Source organism: Staurois parvus, unplaced genomic scaffold, assembly GCF_062004578.1.
Source record: "Staurois parvus isolate SC_StPar_1 unplaced genomic scaffold, SC_StPar_1.0 ptg000647l, whole genome shotgun sequence".
Taxonomy (NCBI): Eukaryota; Metazoa; Chordata; class Amphibia; order Anura; family Ranidae; genus Staurois; species Staurois parvus.
The window spans coordinates 411,940-430,000 of NW_028318443.1; the positions used below are offsets into that span (position 1 = coordinate 411,940).

General features: G+C 42.8%; 1 protein-coding gene across 2 annotated transcripts in view; it reads left to right on the forward strand.

Annotated features, from left to right (window-relative positions):
- The first annotated feature begins 9,265 nt into the window (after window positions 1–9,265).
- RANGRF (RAN guanine nucleotide release factor) overlaps window positions 9,266–18,061 on the forward strand; it is a 9,852-nt gene continuing 1,056 nt past the window's right edge. Inside the window, exons 1-5 of one of the 2 annotated variants that reach the window (XM_089694037.1) lie at window positions 9,281–9,408; window positions 12,101–12,217; window positions 15,596–15,752; window positions 17,012–17,105; window positions 17,178–17,272. In XM_089694037.1, coding sequence (XP_089550163.1) covers window positions 9,402–9,408; window positions 12,101–12,217; window positions 15,596–15,752; window positions 17,012–17,105; window positions 17,178–17,272 — 470 coding nt within the window. In that variant the 5' untranslated portion in view covers window positions 9,281–9,401. Of the gene's footprint in view, window positions 9,409–12,100; window positions 12,218–15,595; window positions 15,753–17,011; window positions 17,106–17,177; window positions 17,273–18,061 lie in introns of both variants that reach the window. The other variant, XM_089694038.1, reaches the window with a different exon arrangement.

Genomic DNA, 18,061 nt, shown 5'->3' on the forward strand with positions numbered 1-18,061 from the left:
AAAGTCTAATTGAATTCTCATGACCTCATCTCTGTAATTCGTGAGATAACATCATCTGCTCTGCCAAGGAGGAGGTGTAACAGTCGGGATGACATCACATCCTCTCCTGTCTCTCTGCAGTAAAAGGAAACTACAGTTCCCATCAACCACAGGGAATTGTAGTGAATGTGGGTGAGTACACTAGGCATGTACATGTTGAATGTGTCTGAGAGTCTTAGCCCGCCTACCACTGCAAGTGGGGCTGAATGACATCACTGCTTCCTGGAGAAAGAACTACAGAAGGGATGTGCCAAGACCGGAGGCTGGCGGGAATAGGAAGCATAGCAGCCACCGGTCTTACAAAGAGGAAACCAAAGAGAATTCCCGGATTGATTTGAAAATGAATCAGCTATTTCAGAGCAACTACGGCGTGAACCAGAAGATGGAGAACATATTCAGTGAAGGTATAGCAAAAGATCTGCTCCAGGTGAGTGCCGAATCTGCGTAACCCCTCCACAGACACGCATGTGCTGGCCCGATCCGTGATCACAGATGCAATGGAAAAACAGAATGGTTGGCCGCACACAGCAATGTGGTGGATGAAATCCTTTATTGGAATCCTTTACATGCAATATGATAAGAACATGACAGCTCCAAGACAGGGCAGAGGAGCAGTAGACACGTTTCACACTCAGCAACAAGGACATGTAATATCACACAAAACGTACTCTCCGCTCCTCCCATGACCTCCTGCTCTCTAGCTCCCTTGTCTCCTCCTCCCATGCTCGTCTCCAGGACTTCTCCAGAGCCTCCCCCATCCTCTGGAACTCTCTACCCCAATTTATCAGACTATCGCCTACTCTGCTCACTTTTAGGCGATCTCTTAAAACCTCTCTCTTCAGGGAAGCCTATCCTGCCCTCAGCTAATACTGGAATCTTCTATTCCTCCTACCAGTCCATCCCCCCCAGTTACTACCTTTTGTACCACTAGCCCCTCCCTCTTAGATTGTAAGCTCCAAGGAGCAGGACCCTCCTAACCCTCTTGTATTGAACTGTATTGTTGCTGTATTGTCTCCCTTTATATTGTAAAGCGCTGAGCAAACTGTTGGCGCCATATAAATCCTGTATAATAATAATAATAATATATAAATCCTGTATAATAATAATAATATATAAATCCTGTATAATAATAATATATAAATCCTGTATATTAATAATAATAATAATAATATATAAATCCTGTATATTATTATTAATAATAATAATAATAATAATAATATATAAATCCTGTATAATAATAATATATAAATCCTGTATATTAATAATAATAATAATAATATATAAATCCTGTATAATAATAATATATAAATCCTGTATAATAATAATAATAATATATAAATCCTATATTCTAATAATAATAATATATAAATCCTGTATAATAATAATAATATATAAATCCTGTGTAATAATAATATATAAATCCTGTATTCTAATATTAATAATAATAATAATAATATAAATCCTGTATAATAATAATAATAATATTATAAATCCTGTATAATAATAATATATAAATCCTGTATAATAATAATAATAACAATATAAATCCTGTATAATAATAATAATAATATTATAAATCCTGTATAATAATAATAATAATAATATTATAAATCCTGTATAATAATAATAATATATAAATCCTGTATAATAATAATAATATATAAATCCTGTATAATAATAATATATAAATCCTGTATAATAATAATAATAATATATAAATCCTGTATAATAATAATATATAAATCCTGTATTCTAATAATAATAATAATAATATATAAATCCTGTATTCTAATAATAATAATAATATATAAATCCTGTATAATAATAATAATATATAAATCCTGTATAATAATAATAATAATATATAAATCCTGTATAATAATAATATATAAATCCTGTATAATAATAATATATAAATCCTGTATTCTAATAATAATAATAATAATATATAAATCCTCTATAATAATAATACGTTTTTGCCAGAGACAGCGAATATGATGCACACACGATGCAGAAAGATTTAACCCCTTGACGCTGACATCACACAAATATGCAGCCTCACAGAACTGGACTTTTTCCGTGGGACCGCATATTTGTGCTGGGAGCGCAGTGCATAGCACCCTCCCAGCACAAAGCCCGGGGTGTCACTGAGAGCCCCGGGTCCCGATCGTTAGTTCGGGTCCCGATTCCGGGTCACATGATCACTGTGATAGCCTCTGATTGGCTATCACAGTGATCAGTCACTGTGAAGCCCGCCCCCCTTATTTTCTTTTTCTCTCTGAATGGAGGAGAGATACATTGTATCGCTCTCTCTCCTTGCAAAGAGAAAAAAAAATCTGCTTGTAAAAGAAAAAAAGATAAAGAAATATTAAAAAATAAAGAACAAATACCTAGATCAAGGTTTGATCAAGTTCACTGCCAGGGTTAGTGTTTGGGGCAAGGTGAAAGGTCAGGGTCAAAGGTAAGAATTTTTGTTTTTGTTAAATTAGTATCAGTGTGTTTTAGGTAAAAACAAATTGCGCGCTATTGTTTCTGGGCTGTACTCCGGGTACAAACAACACATAACATACACATATATGGTATCGCTGCGATCGTCAAGAGCTGGAGAATTTATTTAGGGTTGTTCTTTGGTGGTAGGTTGTGGCAGTAACAAGAAACACACAGCTAAATTTTAAAAAAATTATTTTTTTTTTTACTTTTTTGGACCAGTTTTCCTTTGATAATAAAAAAAAATCAGGAGCTATCCATTACCATTTACCACCAAAAACCCAATTTTTCCTGAAAAAAACGCAGTATAATTCATCTGGATGTACAAAGTAGTTGTGATGATATGGACGGTTTTACTAACACGTGTCAACATTGCAAAATTGTGCTTAGGCATTTAGATTTGTATGACCCTTAGGTGTGAAGGGGTTAATCAACTGATTGGGGCCGCTCTGCAATCGTGCCGCAACCATGTGTAATGTATGTGGGCGTGGCATGGTGATGCGGGTTTTTAGAGGTTAAAGCAGACATTGTGGGGGCTTTGCCTCCTCACCTGTCAAATGCCCTCTGAAAAGCGAACCACCATCAGTCGCCCTTCAGAGGGCCTAATGCAGGCCATAGATGGTTCGTTTATCGGCCGATTTTTCGTCCGAAAAACGAAACATCGTTCGTTTTGTAAACCGATGTTACCACCAATGATTGCAAAAATCGTCCGTTTTTCACGAATTTTCCAGCATGACCGCTAAACGAAATGAGGAGGAACCGTGAAAATCGCCCAATGCCATTGCCCCACTAACAGTGCGAAAATCGGTCGATGCCATTGCCCCACTAACAGTGCGAAAATCGGCCGATGCCATTGCCCCACTAGCAGTGGGAAAATCGGCCAATGCGATTGCCCCACTAGTAGTGCGAAAATTGGCCGATGCCATTGCCCCACTAACCATGCGAAAATCAGCCGATGCCATTGCCCCAGTAACAGTGCGAAAATCGGCCGATGCCATTGCCCCACTAACAGTGCGAAACTCGGTTGATGCCATTGCCCCACTAACAGTGCGAAAATCGGCCGATGCCATTGCCCCACTAACAGTGCGAAAATCGGCCAATTCCATTGCCCCACTAACAGTGCGAAAATCAGCCGATGCCATTGCCCCACAAACAGTGCGAAAATCGGCCGATGCCATTGCCCCACTAACAGCGCGAAAATCGGCCGATGCCATTGTTCCACTAACAGTGCGAAAATCGGCCGATGCCATTGTTCCACTAACAGTGCAAAAATCGGCCGATGCCATTGCCCCACTAACAGCGCGAAAATCGGCCGATGCCATTGCCCCACTAACAGTGCGAAACTCGGCCGATGCCATTGCCCCACTAGAAGTGCAAAAATCGTCCAATGCCACTGTCCCACTAACAGTGCGAAAATCGGCCAATGCCATTGCCCCACTAACTGCGAAAATCGGCCAATGCCATTGCCCCACTAACTGCGAAAATCGGCCAATGCCACTGTCCCACTAACAGTGCGAAAATCGGCCAATGCCATTGCCCCACTAACTGCGAAAATCGGCCAATGCCATTGCCCCACTAACTGCGAAAATCGGCCGATGCCATTGTCCCACTAACAGATGCCATTGCCCCACTAACAGTGCGAAAATCGGCCGATGCCATTGCCCCACTAACAGTGCGATTATTCTTTCGGACGCAAAATTGGCCGATAAACAAACCGTCTATGGCCTGCATAAGGCAGTGTACCGTGGAAAGTTGTGTCCAATTTTGGGGATCTTCTGGTGTGTTGACAACCCATTATTTTCACTGGGATGCTTTTAAAAAGCAGAGCTAATGTCTAAACGGGAGGATTATAACCCCTGTTTAGTTTTCCGGTATCTCCGTCTCCTTGGGGAGATTTTCTTTTACTTCCTGTCCCATAGCAAAAGCAAGAAGTAGGAAGAAATCCCTCCAATGTGAAAGAATTACTGGTGGTCAGCAAAACGAGTGTCCCCATTGGAAGATTTCCCCTCTATTCCTGTTCTGGTGACAACCCTAAATTTGGGATTTCCTTTTACTTTTAAAGATAACAGTTAACAGGACAAACAGAGAGGGTGAATTTCACTGATTCCTCTCCACTCTGTCCAGAACCATTTTTTAAATATTGCTGGGGATCCAGTGGAGACAGACAGGAAGTGAAGGAATCTCTTCAAAGGAGAAAAAAAGTGAAGGCTTTTTCCAGTACAGGCAAACAGGAAGTGAAGGAATCTCTCCAACGTAGACAGAGAGGAAGTGAAGGCATATCTCTAACGTAGACGGACAGAAAGTGAAGGAACCTCTCTAACGTAGACGGACAGGAACTGAAGGAATCTCTCTAACGTAGACAGACAGGAAGTGAAGGAATCTCTCTAATGTAGACGGACAGGAAGTGAAGGCATATCTCTAACGTAGACGGACAGGAAGTGAAGGAACCTCTCTAACGTAGACGGACAGGAAATGAAGGAATCTCTCTAACGTAGACGGACAGGAAGTGAAGGAATCTCTCTAACGTAGACGGACAGGAAGTGAAGGAATCTCTCTAACGTAGACGGACAGGAAGTGAAGGAATCTCTCTAACGTAGACGGACAGAAAGTGAAGGAATCTCTCTAACGTAGACGGACAGGAACTGAAGGAAGCTCTCTAACGTAGACGGACAGGAAGTGAAGGAATCTCTCTAACGTAGACGGACAGAAAGTGAAGGAATCTCTCTAAAGTAGACAGACAGGAAGTGAAGGCATCTCTCTAACGTAGACGGACAGGAAGCGAAGAAATCTCTCTAACATAGACGGACAGGAACTGAAGGCATCTCTCTAACGTAGACGGACAGGAAGTGAAGGAATCTCTCTAGCGTAGACGGACAGGAACTGAAGGAATCTCTCTAACGTAGACGGACAGGAACTGAAGGAATCTCTCTAACGTAGACAGACAGGAAGTGAAGGAATCTCTCTAGCGTAGACGGACAGGAAGTGAAGGAATCTCTCTAACGTAGACGGACAGGAAGTGAAGGAATCTCTCTAACGTAGACGGACAGGAAGTGAAGGAACCTCTCTAACGTAGACGGACAGGAAGTGAAGGAATCTCTTCAAAGGAGAAAAAAAGTGAAGGCTTTCTCCAGTACAGGCAGACAGGAAGTGAAGGAATCTCTCCAGCACAGGCAGACAAGGAATCTCTCCAACGGAGATGGACAGGAAGTGAAGGAATCTCCCCAACAGAGGCAAGATTAAAGGATCTCTCCAGCAAAGACAGACAGGAAGTGAAAAAACCCTCCAATAGAGAAGAAAACTGAAGGAATCTCTCCATCGAAAACATGAATGGAGAGATCTCTCCAACATAGTAAGGAGATGAGGACAGACAGGAAGTGAGGGAATCTCTCTACTGGTTACAGGAAAGGAAGGAATTTTTCCATCGGGGACAGAAATTTAAGGATTCTCTCCATTGGAGACAGGAATTGAAGGAATCTCTCTGTTAAAGACAGGACGTGAAGGAATCTCTCCATCAGAGACAGGAAGTGAGGGATCTCTCCATCAGAGACAGGAAGTGAGGGATCTCTCCACCAGAGACAGGAAGTGAGGGAAACTCTCCAACAGAGACAGAAAGTGAAGGAATCTGACCAGCAGAGACTGGAAGTGAGGGAATCTCTCCATCAGACACAAGAAGTGAGGCAAGTTTTTTATCGGAGAAAAGAAGGGAGGTAATCTGTTCGTCAGAGACAGGAAGTGAGGGAATCTCTCCATCAGAGACAGGAAGTGAAGGAATCTCTTGATCGGAGACAAGAAGTGAGGGAATCTCTCCATTGGAGAAAGGAATTGAAGAAATCTCTCCATTGGAGTCAGGAAGTGAAATAATCTCTCCGTCAGAGACAGGAAGTGAGGGGATCTCTTCATCAGAGACAGAAAATGAAATAATCTCTGTCAGAGACAGGAAGTGAAGGAATCTCTCTATCGGAGGCAAGAAGTGAGGGAGTCTCTCCATTGAAGACAGAAAGTGAAGGAATCTCTCTTTTGGAGACAGGCAGTGAAGGAATCTCTCCATCAGAGACAGGAAATGAGGGAATCCCTCCATCACAGACAGGAATGAGGGAATCTCTCCATCGGAGAAAAGAAGTGAGGGAATCTCTCCATTGGAGACAGGAAGTGAGAGAATCTCTCCACTGGAGACAGGAAGTGAGGGAATCTCTCCATTGGAGACAGGAAGTTAGGAATCTCTCCATCGGAGAAAAGAAGTGAGGGAATCTCTCCAATGGAGACAGGAAGTGAGGGAATCTCTCCAACAGAGACAGAAAGTGAAGGAATCTGACCAGCAGAGACTGGAAGTGAGGGAATCTCTCCATCAGACACAAGAAGTGAGGCAAGTTCTTTATCGGAGAAAAGAAGGGAGGTGATCTCTTCATTGGAGACAGGAAGTAAGGGAATCTCTCCATCAGAGACAGGAAGTGAAGGAATCTCTCCATCGGAGACAAGAAGTGAGTGATTCTCTCCATTGGAGACAGGAAGTGAGGGAATCTCTCCATCTGAGACAGGAAATTATCAAATCTCTCCATCGGAGACAAGAAGTGAGGAAGGTTCTCCAAAAGAGAATGGAAATTAAGCATCTTCTCCATTGGAGACAGGAAGTGAATTATTCTGTCCAGCAGAGACAGTCAGGAAGTGAAGGAATCTTTCCATCGGAGACAGGAAGTGAGGCAATCTGATCAGTAGAGACAGAAAGTGAAGGAATCTCTCTTTTGGAGACAGGAAATAAGGGAATCCCTCCATCACAGACAGGAATGAGGGAATCTTTCCATCAGAGAAAAGAAGTGAGGGAATCTTTCCATTGGAGACAGGAAGTGAGGGAATCTCTCCATTGGAGACAGGAAGTGAGGGAATCTCTCCATCGGAGACAGGAAGTGAGAAATGTTCTCCAAAATGGAATGGAAAATAAGCAACTTCTCCATCAGAGACAGGAAGTGAATGAATCTGTCCAGCAGAGACAGTCAGGAAATGAAGGAATCTCTCCGTTGGAGAAAGTAATCGAAGAAATCTCTCCATCGGAGTCATGAAGTGAAATCTCTCCGTCAGAAACAGGAAATGAGGGAATCTCTTCATCTGAGACAGAAAATGAAATAATTTCTCTGTCAGAGACAGGAAGTGAAGGAATCTATCGGAGGCAAGAAGTGAGGGAGTCTCTCCATTGAAGACAGGAAGTGAAGGAATCTCTCCATTGGAGACAGGAAGTGAGGCAATCTGATCAGTAGAGACAGAAAGTGAAGGAATCTCTCTTTTGGAGACAGGAAGTGAGGGAATATCTCCATCAGAGACAGGAAATGAGGGAATTCCTCCATCACAGACAGGAAGTGAGTGAATCTCTCCATTAGAGACAAGAAGTGAGGGAATCTCTCCATCAGAGGAATGAAGCGAGGGAATCTCTCTAATGGAGAAGAAGAGTGAAGGAATGAAAACAGGAATGGAAGGAATCTCTCCAACAGAGAGTGGAGATGAAGGAATTCCAATCTCTCCATCAGAGGCAGAAAGTGAGGGAATCTCTTGATCAGGGACAGGAAGTGAGGAATCTCTCCATTGTAGAGAGGACGCGAGGGAATCTCTCCATCAGGGACAGGAAGTGAGGGAATCTCTCCATCAGAGGCGGAAAGCAAGGGAATCTCTCCAACAGGAACAGGAAGTGAGGGAATCTCTCCATCAGGGTCAGGAAGTGAGGGAATCTCTCCAACAGGGACAGGAAGTGACAGAATCTCTCTATCGGAGACAGGAAATGAGGGAATCTCTCTCAGAGACAGGAAGTGAGGGAATCTCTCCATCAGGGAGAGGAAGTGACAGATCCTCTCTAATGAAGACAGGAACTGAGGGAATCTCAAAGACAGGAAGTGAGGGAATCTCTCCAAGTGAGCCTTCCGCGGCGGGGAAACCTGCCGATGCTTCTAATACTTCCCCACTTAGTCCAAAGCTAAACCAAAATTTTTGCTTCAGACTAATTTTAATAACTTAGCAGGAGTTCATATTCTGTCAAAAGTATAATATTCTATATCACATTTTTTATTTATTTTTAGCTTTTTTTTTTACTCAAATTACAAAATAGCTAAACAAAAATAAATAGTGACCCGCCATAGTTCTGAGTGAGGACGTCCTGCCCATAGATAAAATGGCCAACATTCCCTTCAATTACGTCACTGCCAAAACGTCATAAACTCTCAAAATAAAATACAAAGATAACTTTCTGCTCCTCACATCTTACTTTTACTTTTTTTTTTAAAGAAATCCTATCGGACATAAATGACATATAAATTACAATACATTTAAAAGATCTGATTTCCCGCCGCTCCTGAGGGAGGGGGAAGCTGGAGAAGCACGGTACTTCCTGCCCATAGTCAAAATGGCCGACCTTCGTTTCTAAGAACGGCGCTGCCATCACTACCACACAGTTATTACAATTACGTCACATTAAAAATATTCTCGCCGCATTCCGTTTTTATTTCCAAATTTTGACCGCTGACGGAATTATTTGTTGCTTTATAGTAACAGCAGGAAGCCGACGTCCATACGCATGCGCACTACACACACGAGTTCCGCCTCATCCAAGGGATTTTGTTTGGTGGAATAAAAATAAGAAACTTGGCTGGAAGCATGCTTTATTTTGCAATATTAAACAATACTAAAGGTTAAAAGCTGTTTTGAAAAGTATATTGAGGGGAGGAAAACCTTCCCAGTGCATGCTGGGAGTTGTAGTTTATAAGCGGGAAGTACATGTGGAGTGAGTGTGGCAGTGCATGCTGGGAGTTGTCACTTCTCTGTTATGGAAGCCACTGCTATACAACGTCCTCTGTTTGGAGGTGCCTTCTCTGCCCTCCTCCCCCCATTAATACAAGATGTCAGGTGAGGAGGGGCATTATAGATCCTCTATATAGACTGATGTGGGGGTCACGTTACAGATCTATATATACTGATGATGGGGGGTCATGTTATAGATCCTCTATATAGACTGATGTAGGGCACATTATAGATCCTGTATATGGATTGATGGGGGGGGAGCTCACATTATAGATCCTGTATATAGACTGATTAGGGATGGGGGCTCACATTATAGATCCTCTATATAGACTGGTGAGGGAAGGGGCTTGCATTATAGATCCTGTATATAGACTGAGGGAGGGGGCTCGCATTATAGATCCTGTGTATGGACTGATGAGGGGGGCTAACATTATAGATCCTGTATCTAGACTGATGAGGGAGGGGGGCTCACATTATAGATTATATAGACTGGTGAGAGAAGGGGCTTGCATTATAGATCCTGTATATAGACTGATGAGGGAGGGGGGCTCGCATTATATATCCTCTGTATGGACTGATGAGGGAGGGGGGCTCACATTATAGATCCCGTATATAGATTGATGAGGGAGGGGGGCTCACTTTTTAGATCCTGTATATAGACTGATGAGGGGGGCTCACATTATAGATCCTGTATATAGACTTGTGAGGAAGGGGGGCTCACATTATAGATCCTGTATATAGACTGATGAGGGAGGGGAGCTCACATTATAGATCCTGTATATAGACTTGTGAGGAAGGGGGGGCCTCACATTATAGATCCTGTATATAGACTGATTAGGGATGGGGGCTCACATTATAGATTCTCTATATAGACTGATGGGGGAAGGGGCTTGCATTATAGATCCTGTATATAGACTGATGAGGGGGGTTCACATTATAGATCTGGTGTATGGACTGATGAGGGAGGGGGGCTCACATAATAGATCCTGTATATAGATTGATGAGGGAGGGGGGCTCACTTTATAGATCCTGTATATAGACTGATGAGGGAGGGGGCTCGCATTATAGATCCTGTGTATGGATTGATGAGGGAGGGGGGGCTCACACTATAGATCCTGTATATAGACTGATGAGGGGGGGCTAACATTATAGATTCTATATATAGACTGATGAGGGAGGGGGCTCACATTATAGATCCTCTATATAGATTGATGAGGGAGGAGGGCTCACATTATAGATCCTGTATATAGACTGATGAGGGGGGGCTAACATTATAGATTCTATATATAGACTGATGAGGGGGGGCTAACATTATAGATCCTATATATAGACTGATGAGGGGGGCTCACATTATAGATCCTACATATAGACTGATGAGGGAGGGGGCTCACATTATAGATCCTGTATATAGACTGATGAGGGAGGGGGCTCACATTATAGATCCTCTATATAGATTGATGAGGGATGGGGGCTCACATTATAGATTCTCTATATAGACTGATGGGGGAAGGGGCTTGCATTATAGATCCTGTATATAGACTGATGAGGGGGGTTCACATTATAGATCTGGTGTATGGACTGATGAGGGAGGGGGGCTCACATAATAGATCCTGTATATAGATTGATGAGGGAGGGGGGCTCACTTTATAGATCCTGTATATAGACTGATGAGGGAGGGGGCTCGCATTATAGATCCTGTGTATGGATTGATGAGGGAGGGGGGGCTCACACTATAGATCCTGTATATAGACTGATGAGGGGGGGCTAACATTATAGATTCTATATATAGACTGATGAGGGAGGGGGCTCACATTATAGATCCTCTATATAGATTGATGAGGGAGGAGGGCTCACATTATAGATCCTGTATATAGACTGATGAGGGGGGGCTAACATTATAGATTCTATATATAGACTGATGAGGGGGGGCTAACATTATAGATCCTATATATAGACTGATGAGGGGGGCTCACATTATAGATCCTACATATAGACTGATGAGGGAGGGGGCTCACATTATAGATCCTGTATATAGACTGATGAGGGAGGGGGCTCACATTATAGATCCTCTATATAGATTGATGAGGGAGGAGGGCTCACATTATAGATCCTGTATATAGACTGATGAGGGGGGGCTAACATTATAGATTCTATATATAGACTGATGAGGGGGGCTAACATTATAGATCCTATATATAGACTGATGAGGGGGGTTAACATTATAGATCCTATATATAGACTGATGAGGGAGGGGGCTCACATTATAGATCCTGTATATAGACTGATGAGGGAGGGGGCTAACATTATAGATCCTGTATATAGACTGATGAGGGAGGGGGCTCACATTATAGATTCTGTATTTAGACTGATGAGGGAGGGGGCTCACTTTATAAATCCTCTATATAGACTGATGAGGGAGGGGGGCTCACATTATAGATCCTGTATATAGACTGATGAGGGGGCTCACATTATAGATCCTATATATAGACTGATGAGGGGGGCTCACATTATAGATCCTGTATATAGACTGATGAGGGGGGCTCACATTATAGATCCTGTATATAGACTGATGAGGGGGGCTCACATTATAGATCCTGTATATAGACTGATGAGGGGGGCTCACATTATAGATCCTATATATAGACTGACGAGGGAGGGGGGCTCACAGTATAGATCCTATAAATAGACTGGTATTGACCTAAAGCCCTTCTCATTTTCTTCCAGACCTCTAGTGATAGTACTTGTAGAGCCAGTGATTGTAAGCTCTTGTGCCTCACTCCTGTCCTTTTCCCCCCAGTGACCTGCGGGAGATCCCCGACAACCAGGAGGTGTTTGCTCATGCGCACACAGATCAGAGTATCATTGTGGAGCTCCTGGAGTATCAGGGCGGTATGGCGGACCCCGACGCTGCTCGGTAATACTGTAGATCACATAGTAATGCTGGGAAGGCCCCCCTTACCTGGAGCCGCCCTGTTCCCGGAGACCCTCTGCCCAATCTTTCATATCTTGAACCTTTACATGAACCTGGCTGAAGACATTCCGGGGGGCGTGTGCCAAGCCTGACATTCTATTCGTAGACAGGGGTCACAGAGAAGCCTGTCACCTGCCAGCATGCTGCACAGACGGACCTTTGATCTATGTGTGTAAGCAGTGGTCTCTCTGCAGAGGTCTGAAAAGCAGAGCCCTCCAATCAGAAAGGTGCGTGGGATTTGCTGATTTGCAGAGCTATAGGTTTGATTCAGCAGATGGCTGACTGGACCTCTGCAGAGAGGCCACTGCTTCCTTCTAGGGAGCAAGGTTCCTTCTCTGCAACGTGCTGGCAGGGGACAGGCTTTTCTACTTCGGTTATGGTTGCATTTGAAAGAAAACAAAGATACTTGGCACACCTTTTTGTTTTTGGTGTTATAGCCGAATTTTCAGGTGCATTGTTAAGCTCTCCACCTTAGAACTTGGCTCTTCGCAGTTCTTTATCAATTACCTGGCCACTCACATCTTCCTTACCCAGCGTAGTGTGCCCAACTGCCATCAAAACCACCGTGCTGCCATTTACGTATGCACTTCCCCTTGACGCGTTTCGTCATCAACTTAATCATAAGGGATCCCTTATGATTAAGTCGATGACGAAACGCGTCAAGGGGAAGTGACGTCAAGACGCACACGGGAACCAGAAGTTGAGCGGCGGCCATTTTGGATGAGGGAAAGACCATCTAATTTTTCCCTGGGCACTTCCTGGATGACAGCAAGGCTATTTCTTGGTATTTTAAGCGTTTTTCAAGTTGGCAAAATGTAAGCATTTTGATTAACCTCCTCGGCGGTCTGATTATTTCAGATTTTTGGTGCTGAAAGCGGTACTATTATTTTGCATGGAAATATGTTGTTTTTTTATTGTAGGCTGTCATTTTTAGGAATAACTCACTGAAATCTGTCCGAACAAGAGTCTAGTAAACATCCCGGGGAGGATAAAATTTCAAACACGAAATCATAAATTATAATGTAATAAATAATAATAATAATAATATAATAATAATAAGTTTAATTCAATAATATAATCAAACCAAAAACACTGAAATGTGAAATATAGCGCCAAGTTCGCACATCGCTGAGCAAAGTCGCAGAATCGTTTTCAGTGTCTGATGAGGAATTTCCCCCACCAATCATTATCACTCAATTCTGCAAGTGGTTCTGATTTACTATCGCTGTTCTCTAGCCGGTCTAAAACCGCTTTTGACCTAAAGGGACGCTTTTTGGACGCCATGGACGTTTCTCAGTTTCCAGGCAGAAAGAACAGTAAAAATGCAGGCAGGGCGCCGGACAAAGCACTCGGGACAAAATGTATGTGAAATGGTTTGAAACAGCAATGTTATACTATGTAAAATTTGTTTTGAAAAAAATGACATTTTTCAAAATTTTCAAATTTCCCGCCGCCATCGGCGCCCCCCCCCCCGCCCCGTTTCTTTATTTTTTGAGGAATATTATCGTGGAAAGTTTTGGAAAGATTTTTGAACACGCTATTACATGAGAAGAACTTGATTTATTTTGTGGACTTCTAGGGTTTGGACTTCACATATTTATCTATTACTGAGGATTTATTTTATAGCATCTTCTGTTTATTAATTTTACACATCTTTTGGGGTGAAGGTGTTGATGGTGCTGTGGGGAATTGTATTTATATAGTTTATTTAGAAAGTCGTTTTGATTTTATTAATTTCTTTTACCTACTGTCAGAGTCACAAGGCAACTTAGGCAGGGTCCCAGGGCCCGGTGGATGTTCAGGGGGGGCGCGGTGGATGTTCAGGGGGGGCCCGGTGGATGTTCAGGGGGGGCCCGGTGGATGTTCAGTGGGCCCAGCTACATGCACTTGCAGTAATCCAGGGGTCAAAGCTGTACACCTGTCTGTTCCCAGCACATGCACTCCTAGATGGTTGGTGTCCAATGGGCAGGCCTATTGCAATCCTTATCAGTTGATGGGATGGAGGAAGGGGAGCAAAGCTGCTACCTTGCCTAGCGCCCTGGTCTGCCTGCACCACCTCTATGTCGTATAATCAACTGCTACGGCCTCGGGTCCCTTCTGCTGTTTATGTACTGGGTGCAGCATAATCTGTGGCCCTAGACCGCATGCTTGTTTGATTACAGCCTCCTCTTTGTTGTCATGTTTGTGATTACAGCCCCCTCCTGTAATAAAGACCACTCACTGCTGCTCTTCCTCCTTGTGCAGGGTGACTGGTCTCGTCTCCGCCCCCTCCTGTAATAAAGACCGCTCACGACTGTTCCCTCTACTTGTACAGGGTGACTGGTCTCGTCTCCGCCCCCTCCTGTAATAAAGACCGCTCACGGCTCTTCCCTCTCCTTGTGCAGGGTGACTGGTCTCGTCTCCGCCCCCTCCTGTAATAAAGAACGCTCACGGCTCTTCCCTCTCCTTGTGCAGGGTGACTGGTCTCGTCTCCGCCCCCTCCTGTAATAAAGAACGCTCACGGCTCTTCCCTCTCCTTGTGCAGGGTGACTGGTCTCGTCTCCGCCCCCTCCTGTAATAAAGAACGCTCACAGCTGTTCCCTCTCCTTGTGCAGGGTGACTGGTATTGTCTCCGCCCCCTCCTGTAATAAAGACCGCTCACTGCTGCTGTTCCTCCTTGTGCAGGGTGACTGGTCTTGTCTCCGCCCCCTCCTGTAATAAAGACCGCTCACAGCTGTTCCCTCTCCTTGTGCAGGGTGACTGGTCTTGTCTCCGCCCCCTCCTGTAATAAAGACCGCTTACTGCTGCTCTTCCTCCTTGTGCAGGGTGACTGGTCTTGTCTCCGCCCCCTCCTGTAATAAAGACCGCTTACTGCTGCTCTTCCTCCTTGTGCAGGGTGACTGGTCTTGTCTCCGCCCCCTCCTGTAATAAAGACCGCTTACTGCTGCTCTTCCTCCTTGTGCAGGGTGACTGGTCTTGTCTCCGCCCCCTCCTGTAATAAAGACCGCTTACTGCTGCTCTTCCTCCTTGTGCAGGGTGACTGGTCTTGTCTCCGCTCCCTCCTGTGGTTTTTCCGCAGGCAGCTTGTAGTTGGCGAGGCTGCTTGGCCCCTCCCAACAGCATGTAGTGGGCTGACCTTCTGGGCCACTCCCACAGCTCTGCTCTCTGTACAGGCTGTGTACAGCACGGTGATGATGTCACTGCTACTTTCAAAGGGTAATATCTGGGTTTGGGATTTGCTGCACATGGAATGTATATCCTTTGTGTCTATTGAGGAATATATTTCAGCGTATTAAAGTACAGAGCACAGGGGTAATGCCTCATCTCTTGTCCCTGGGGTAGGTACCACTTTGAAGATGTTGCCACCAGCAATGATGCCCAGGGAAAGGTGGAGATTATCAGCGTTGAGCCACTCCCACTGGCACAGCTCTCCCTCAGCAGCTGCTGTAGTGCCTGGGCACTCACCGGTCACCAGCTTGTATCCAAATTCAATGAACAGGTAATTCTTCCCCCTCCAGTTACAGTGTACAGCTCTTCTGCCCATTCCAGATTCCATGACTTGGATGGCTCCAGCAGTGAGCTGGTACTAGAATTTAGAATCTCCATTGGACAATCCTGTGGAATTATTATTATTGTTATTATACAGAATTTATATATTATTATTATACAGGATATATATTATTATTATTATACAGGATTTATATATTATTATTATACAGGATATATATTATTATTATTATACAGGATTTATATATTATTATTATTAATATTATTATACAGGATTTATATATTATTATTATACAGGATTTATATATTATTATTATTATACAGGATTTATATATTATTATTATTATACAGGTTTTATATATTATTATTATACAGGATTTATATATTATTATTATTATTATACAGGATTTATATATTATTATTATACAGGATATATATTATTATTATTATACAGGATTTATATATTATTATTATACAGGATATATATTATTATTATTATACAGGATTTATATATTATTATTATTATTATTATACAGGATTTATATATTATTATTATACAGGATATTATTATTATTATTATTATACAGGATTTATATATTATTATTATACAGGATTTATATATTATTATTATTATACAGGATTTATATATTATTATTATACAGGATTTATATATTATTATTATTATACAGGTTTTATATATTATTATTATACAGGATTTATATATTATTATTATTATTATACAGGATTTATATATTATTATACAGGTTTTATATATTATTATTATACAGGATTTATATATTATTATTATTGTTATTATTATTATACAGGATTTATATATTATTATTATTATTATTATACAGGATTTATATATTATTATACAGGATTTATATATTATTATTATTATACAGGATTTATATATTATTATTATTATTATTATACAGGATTTATATTTATTATTATTATACAGGATTTATATATTATTATTATTATACAGGATTTATATATTATTATTATACAGGATTTATATTATTATTATTATACAGGATTTATATAGCGCCAACAGTTTGCTCAGTGCTTTACAATATAAGGGAGACAATACAGCAACAATACAGTTCAATACAAGAGGGTTAGGAGGGCCCTGATCCTGGGAGCTTACAATCTAGGAGGGAGGGGAATGATTCCTGTTATTGCAGGAGAAGGAGTGAGACTCCAAAGTACAATAGGAAGAGCTCATGATTGATGTCTCCACAGAAAGCCAAGTGACCCCAGCCGTGTGCCCATTTTCCAGGAGTTACTCCATAGACTTGTGACTCACCTGGGAGCACTTCAACGCCCAGCATGCCATGTTTGTATCTATGCATTCAGTATGTTGTCTATCATGTTGTTCTGCTGGATACTATTTGTTGTCTCTCCTCAGGCTCAGAATACGGTCACCATACACATGGCTTTGTTCAGAATGCCACAATATTCCACAGACCTCCTGGTGACATTCAACCATCCTGTAGCTATAGAGTAAGTGATACAAATTGAGCTCTGTGTACTCCTCCTGCAGGGTGATACAGATAGAAGGGGGCTATGAGTCTGTGCTCCTCCTGCAGGGTGATACAGATAGAAGGGGGCTATGAGTCTGTGCTCCTCCTGCAGGTGATACAGACAGAAGGGGGCTATGAGTCTGTGCTCCTCCTGCAGGGTGATACAGACAGAAGGGGGCTATGAGTCTGTGCTCCTCCTGCAGGGTGATACAGACAGAAGGGAGCTATGAGTCTGTCCTCCTCCTGCAGGGTGATACAGACAGAAGGGGGCTATGAGTCTGTTCTCCTCCTGCAGGGTGATACAGACAGAAGGGGGCTACGAGTCTGTCCTCCTCCTGCGGGGTGATACAGACAGAAGGGAGCTATGTGTACTCCTCCTGCAGGGTGATAAAGACAGAAGGGGGCTATAAGTCTGTCCTCCTCCTGCAGGATGATACAGATAGAAGGGGGCTATGAGTCTGTCCTCCTCCTGCAGGATGATGCAGACAGAAGGGGGCTAGGAGTCTGTTCTCCTCCTGCAGGGTGATACAGACGGAAGGGGGCTAGGAGTCTGTCCTCCTCCTGCAGGGTGATACAGACAGAAGGGGGCTATGAGTCTGTCCTCCTCCTGCAGGGTGATACAGACAGAAGGGAGCTATGAGTCTGTCCTCCTCCTGCAGGGTGATACAGATAGAAGGGGGCTATGAGTCTGTCCTCCTGCAGGGTGATACAGACAGAAGGGGGCTATGAGTCTGTCCTCCTCCTGCAGGGTGATACAGACAGAAGGGGC